General features: G+C 35.7%; 1 protein-coding gene across 1 annotated transcript in view; it reads left to right on the top strand.

The window, feature by feature from the left end:
* rab4b (RAB4B, member RAS oncogene family) overlaps positions 1-6142 on the top strand; it is a 42968-nt gene extending 36826 nt beyond the window's left edge. The window contains 2 exon segments of the mRNA NM_001004002.1: positions 3069-3248; positions 4051-6142. Of these exon segments, the coding sequence (NP_001004002.1) occupies positions 3069-3184 (116 nt within the window). The 3' untranslated portion in view covers positions 3185-3248; positions 4051-6142.
* Positions 6143-7519: the final 1377 nt, after the last annotated feature.

Here is a 7519-nt window from a genome sequence, read left to right as displayed (position 1 = left end):
ACAATGTAACATTTGTAATCTCTGTTTCGGAACAACTGAATCGATTCACAGGTGTGAAAGCACCCTGAAACGGTTAAGGCATTTTAGAATGACCAAAGCAACATTTCAGATGTTTTACAATGTGCTCAGCCTGCTGGTTTGTCCATTCACACAGATTTTCATCATTACATGATCTATTAAAAGAATTATCTTTTTTTTTTTTTTTTTAATACGCATACTGGAATTTGTTCGGTCAAAGTGTTTCCACCGTAGTTTATGCGCATCTTTTTTATTGAATAAAAAGTTTATGCTACTCACTTGCGCGCGTAATTTTTTTTTTGCACATATTCAAAATTGATGCTCATATTAGTGTTTTCATCAACCGTTGTTTTATGCACACATCCTAAATGTGCATAAAAATAGTTTAATGGAAACATAGCTAGTGATTTCCAACCTTTTAATCGCAGTGGACCGGTCAATGATTGCTAGGCGGCCATCAGCCGTTTGACAACTATAGTGAGACGCAATCCAGCAGTACATCCTTGATAAACTGTTCCACATGCACTGCTCTCTGGGGTTTTGTGCTGCTGGAGCTCAGATGTGCGCATATACTGCTGAAACACATGCCAGAGAGTGTGTGTGTGTGGTCACATGATGTGCGTTTTCAGCGGTATAGTGTGGATAGAGAGCTGTTTAGAAATGCAAGGTAAAATACAGTGTGGACGTGGCTCGTTTTCATTCTAAAATGCTATTTAAGAACATTTAAAGTCGTTTTAGTGTAAAGAAACAGATAAACTGTTGGAGATTGCAAATAATGAGGGCTTTCCAATGAGGGCTTTTCCAATTTCCAGGCACGTCCAGTTGAAAATCCATTGACAAGAACTGACCAATCAGCTTCATACTTTGTATGGAATATGCGCATTTCGTTATACTAATTATCTCAGACTATTTCTCCATAGATAATACTTGCAGCAATGTTTTGTCAGATTGTTGAAGTGGTGTTAGTAAGACCAACAAGGGGCACTCTACCTGCGGTCTGCGTGAGTCCTAATGCCCCAGTATAATGAAGGGGACGCCATACTATAAGTGAGCGTCGTCTTTGGAATGAGACGTTAAACCGAGGTCCTGACTCTCTGTGGTCATTAAAAATCCCATGGCACTTCTCATAAAGAGTAGGGGTGTAGCTCGGTGTCCTGGCCAGAGTCCCTCCATCGGCCATCCCTCCAATGGCGCCGCTGTCCTGTGGCTGCCATCGCGTCATCCAATTGGATTCCCCCTCAGGATTGTGAAGTGCTTTGGGTCTATGGCCATACACATTAAATGTGCTATAAAAATGCACATTACAAAAGATACAATATGAAAGGTTGAGATTAGTTTGAGTAATGGTAATGGCTTTGTAACAGAAGGAACTTTTATTAACTATTGTTTCTATTAGTTGTTGTATAGCAAGAAACAGTGTAAAAAAAATAACTAGCAATAGTACATTAAGAATATATCATGTAAGAATGAATTATTTTGATAAATTTGTAAATACAACGGATTCAAAATGGTTCTGTTGGTCTATAAGTTTATCTTTTCATGCTGGATTCACCTGATTTGTTGACAAATAGGTTGTGGATCCATTCCTTGGCAGTTCATGGATTCTTCACTGCATCTTTTGCCCTTCGCAACTTTCCAAAGATGTCTGTTTCTTTCCCATTTTGCTGCTTGCAGGTTCAATTTTGGCACTTAAATGACTAAGATGTAACCAAGAAAATAGCCATTTTACAAAATAAAAGATTCTTCAGACTTGAAATATAATTAAAATGGAAGTAATTGATGATTTTGATCCAATTGATCCACGTACGGTACCAGTCCGTGGCCTGGGGGTTGGGGACCACCGCACTAGATTATAGATCAGTGGTCCTCATCATTGTTATCACTGCGGACCGGTTAATGCTTAACAGTATTACCAGTTGGTGGTTGGTTTGTAGGTTGCTAGGCAACCATCAATCATTTTCTCAGAGGATGACAAGCTGACTTGTATCAGATTACTGTCACTCAGATACAAGTTTTAGTCATGGAGAAAATCATAAAGCACTCCAGTGTTTGGGTGTTCTGTGTTTTTCTGAGATAATTAGTCTACCGAAATGTGTGTTCTATATAGGCTAAAGCTGATCGGTCAATTCTTTTCTTGTGAGCACATCATGTTGCTTGTCCATGCAGGCCACTCAACTCCATTAGAAACAACGAACTTCAGAAAAGATGTGATATGCAAACTATTCCTAAAAGGCCGCCATCATTTGCGATCTCCAGCAGTCGATCTTTTTCTTGCGCAAACATGCTGGATACACCTGATTTGTTGACAAATGGCTTGCGGATCCATTCCTTGGCAGTTTGCGGGTCCTTCACGGGGTCTTTTCCCCGTAGCATAGAAACTTTTCAAAGATGTCTGTTTCTTACTCATTTTTCTGCTTGTGGATTACATTGGGGCGCTCAAGTGACCCAGATGAAAGCGAGAAAATATGGTAATTATTCAAAATAAAGCATTGTTTAGACTCTCAGATATTAAATGAAATGGAAATAATTAATGATTTCTTGTGTGGCCCGGTCTATGGACTGGTACAGGTCCACAGTCCTTGGTAGTTGAGGACCACTGTTATAGATTACCTTAATGCTAATATGCTAATGCTAACATCTTAAACGGCTAACAGCTTTCTTTTGATTTTGTGTGTGCGTGTAAAACACATAAATAACAGATCATTTAGCTGTGGCAAGCCCTGATAAAGGAAGGAGAAAACTGAAGGAGAGTTTTTACATGCAATCTGATCTACATGTTTTCTGATAGTTTTATATATCACTCCCAGCAGACACAGAAGTCCCGTAACCCAGTCAGGACATGTACTAGGTCTTCACTTACCATAATACACCTAAAACTCAGAATGTCATGAGAACATGTTAGTAATCTCCAGACGTTCTTATGTCACACTCCTTACCAGTGCCCAAATTCTCATGCACATGACCTACTGATGAAGCAGCTCAGGAGCTATTGTGCTAATTGAGACATAGCCACAGTCCGCATTACAAGATTGTATTGTTTGCCGTTTCAGGTGAGCTGGACCCAGAGCGGATGGGTTCTGGGATTCAGTATGGCGACGCGTCCCTGCGGCAGATCCGACAGCCCCGGGGCTCTGCTGCACAGACCAAGCAGCAGTGTAACTGTTAGGGCTCTGAAGACCCTTAAACCACACCGGATGTCAGACCAGACACACACAACCTCCCCCTCTCAGGTCAGTCAGCACTTTCATAGGACCATTCTGCAAATCACAAACAGTAATACACTTCAAGCACTGTACACTACCTGACAAAAGTCTTGTCGTCGATTCCAGTTGTAAGAGCAACACATAATAACTTGACCTCTAGTTGTTTGAAAAGTGGCAGAAGGTGGATTTGTCTGATTAATCATCTGCTGAACTGCATCCCATTCATCACTAATACTGCAGAAGTCCTATTGGAACCCACATGGACCCAAGATTCACACAGAAATCAGTCAAGTTTGTCAAAGGATAAACCATGGTTTGGTGTTACATTCAGTATTAGGGATATGCAAGAGATTTGCAGAGTGGATGGCAACATCAACAGCCTGAGGTATCAAGACACTTGTGCTGCCCATTACATTACAAACCACAGGAGAGGGCAAATTCTTCAGCAGGATAGCGCTCCTTCTCATACTTCAGCCTCCACATTAAAGTTCCAGAAAGCAAAGAAGGTCAAGGTGCTCCAGGATTAGCCAGCCCAGTCACTAGACATGAACATTATTGAGCATATCTGGGGTAAGATAAAGGAGAAGGCATTGAAGATGACTCCAAAAAAAATCCTGAGTCTGGGAGTCCTGCAAGAACACAAGTTCAACAGACTTTTCCAAATGATTAACTAGAAGTCAAGTTATTAGTTGTCCTTACAATTGGGATCCACAACAAGACTTTTATCAGATAATGTATACTAAACTAGTCATCACTCGACAGCAGTTCATTGTAGTTAAAAATCAGGATAAATTGCATGTTTGGAAATTGATGTAACTCTCTCCCTCAGCTCCGGGTGTCTCTGGGTTTGCACGACCTCCATCCCATCCCAAAATGTGACCCTTCCACACCCAGACACATCTGGATCATTTCTTACGAAGTCCATACTCAAGTTTTGACCTCTGACCTCAGAAAGCTTTTCACCAAGGACAGATCTCCTGACAGAACTGCATTGCTGGGAGAGCACAGGTGAATCTCCACCAGAAACCGAGATTGTGTGTCGCGTGTGTACGAGTGCGTTTTTAACTTCTCCTGTGATCTGTACACACGCAGTCATCAGCCATCATCTAGACTAAACCAATCAATCAAAGCGGTAGATCAAATATTTATAATCCTAAACTAGATTTCACTGAACCGTTTTATACATCGAGACATATCAGATCTTAGAGGGATAAAAATGAAAAGTAACTCATTTATTCATCCTCAAATGGTTCTAAAAGCTTTGAGATTTTTTTTTGTTTGTTTTGTTTTTTTTTTTTTATGTTGAACGCCAAGGAAGATATTTAAAAGAATTTTGGAAACTGTTTAGTCATTGATAAAACATATTATGGAAGTCAATGGTTACCGGTTTTGCGTTTAATCGACAAAAAAAAAATCTCTAACAGTTTTAAAAAAGTGAAAGGTAGTAAGTTTTGACTGATTTTTCATTTTTTTTTTTATTCACCCTCAAATAATTCCAAAGTTGTATGACAGTCATTTATTTTTGTTCAACACAAAGATATTTGACAGAGTTTTGGAAAATATGTTTCACAAAATCAATCTGTAACAAGTTTCAAACAAGTGAAAGGTTTGTAAATGATGACGGAGTTTTCTTTTTTAGTCACACACAAATAGTTCCAGAGCTGTATGAGATTTGTTTATTTCTGTTAAACACAAACAAAGATATTTTAAAGAGTTTTAAAAGCTACGTTTAGTCATTGACCTAATATTGAAAAAAGAAAAATACTATGGAAGTCAATGGTTAACTGTTTCCAGCATTTTTCAAAATATCTTATTTTTGCGTTTAGCCGACAAAATTATCTCTAACAAGTTTTAAACAAGTGAAAAGTTATTAAATTGTAGCGGAGTTTTCACATTTAGTCACTCTCAAATGGTTCCAAAGTTGAATGAGATTAATTTATTTCTGTTGAACGCCAACAAAGATATTTGAAAGAGTTTTGGAAACTATATTTAAACATTGATATAGCATTGAAAAAAATATGATGGAAGTCATTGCTTTCTAGCATTTCTACATCTTCTACATCACATCTTCTTTTGCGTTTAAACAAAAAAAGAATCTTTAACGGGTTTCAAACAATCAAAAGGTTAATAAATGATGACGGAATTTTTATTTTTAGTCACTTACCAATGATTCCAAAGTTGTTTTGTGATTTGTTTATTTCTGTTAAACACAAACAAAGATTTTTGAAAAAGTTTTGGATACTGTTTATTCATTGATATACTATTGAAAAATTTAAAAATATGGAAGTCAGGGGTTACCGGTTTACAACATTTTTCAAAATATCTTCTTTTTGCTTTTAATCAAAAGTTTCAAACAAGTGAAAGATTAATAAATGATGACAGAATTTTCATTTTTGGATGAATTATCCCTTTAAATTGAATGTCCATTTTGACATCCTTAAAAATGACAATTGCCGATATGATTGGTCCATGCAGGCTAGTTTGTGTCTTTTTTTAAGCATTTCAAGCCAAATACTCAGTTTCAGTAGGAAAGTGAAGCTCTTTAAACTCCTTGTGTGTTCAGATTTTTATCATGCTACATTGGCCATGCATTTAAAAGCGCTTTTAGGAGCACAGGAGGTGAGAGGAGCAAGAAACATCTGTTCAGATCTTGTCAGTTGCTGTTATCTGGATGATATTAGATGTTAAGCGCACAGCCCAATCTCGAGGTTATCAGCTAACTTTTAACCTCTTGCATTCATTTTACAAACCCTCACGCGCTATTGCTGTATAATTTATCGAGACGTAGAACTAAAAATCAATGTAAGTTCTGGTTTTGATTTACATTTTTGCACTTATTTGGTAGGAGACCACTTGAAAAGTAAATCCTATTTTTGTTTATTCTGTGACATTTCTTACAAATTAAAAAATTCAAATAATAATCGTTTGGAGAATTTTTGCTGAAATTACATTCAGTCAGAAGAACATTTTTCAGATATGTGTTTATTAATTTTTAGACTACATAATAGCATCGCTTTGACTTCATGAGTGTTAAGGTAACAATATTTGATGGAATAAACCCGACTTTTGTTTTCATAACAAATGAAAACATTGATTATTTTGACCGGTGTTCAAAATATGTGAATGAAACAACTAACAGCATTGTTATAATAATAATAATAATAAACCTATTTCTTTTTTTTTTTTTTTTTTTTTTTACAACAAATTAAAACATTGATTTTTTTGAACAGTGGTCAATTTCTTTTTTAAACAAAGCTCTAAAATAAATAAATGGTATCAGACATTTATAGAATGACACAAATAACAATATTTCACTCAAACATATTCCTAATAAATACAGTTAATCCAGAGGAACTCTGAATTCTCAAGTGGTCTCTTTGGAAAAAAAAAAAAAAAAAACTTTTTTTTTTTTTTTTTTTTTTCAAAGCTATTTTTTCCCCCAAAGATTTTCTCTGAAATGCAGTGTACAAATATCTGGATGGGTGAATTTCGTAAAAACTCAAGTATTCAAGTATGGTTTTACCCTGAAGTCGAAAGAAAGAAAGAAAGAAAGAAAGAAAGAAAGAAAGAAAGAAAGAAAGAAAGAAAGAAAGAAAGAAAGAAAGAAAGAAAGAAAGAAAGAAAGAAAGAAAGAAAGAAAGAAAGAAACATAATTGCTAAAGATTTGACAAGGCCAATTAAACACATTTTCCTCCTACAATTTCATTGTTTTAATGTTCGAAAATATAGTTCAATTCTAAACTAAATTCAGCTGATTGCAACCCCCACATACTTAACAAAAAGTAGAGCTAAAAATCAATGCAAGCTCTATTTTTGATTGACAATTTTTGAAACTTATAGGAGACCACTTGAACATGCTCATTTACTCTGGATTTAGTTCTGTGTTTAAGTAAAACACAATTTTTGTTTTATTCTGTAGACTAGTGATGACATTTCTTACAAATTAAAAAAATAAAAATAGTCATTTGGAGAATTTTTTTCTTTTTGGAGAAGTCAGAATATTTTTATCACATATCTAGATATTAATTTTAGGACTACATAATAGCATCACTTTAACTTCACTAGACATAAGTATTTAATCTTTGATGGAATAAACCCACTTTTTGTTTTCATAACTAATGAAAACAGATTGTTTTAACCTATAGTCAAAGTATGGCAAGTGGCAATTTCTGTTTGAAATTTTAAAGAAATGTCTTTTATAGAATGAAACATTTAATGACATTTCATTCAAAGAAATTACTAACGAATACAGTAAATCCAGAGAAACTCTGAATTTTCAAGTAGTCTCAAAGTTATTT

The sequence above is a fragment of the Danio rerio genome, chromosome 15, assembly GCF_049306965.1.
Source record: "Danio rerio strain Tuebingen ecotype United States chromosome 15, GRCz12tu, whole genome shotgun sequence".
NCBI classification, from domain to species: domain Eukaryota; kingdom Metazoa; phylum Chordata; class Actinopteri; order Cypriniformes; family Danionidae; genus Danio; species Danio rerio.
The sequence above is the reverse complement of the archived record's forward strand: the minus strand, read 5'-3'. Positions and strand labels throughout refer to the sequence as shown.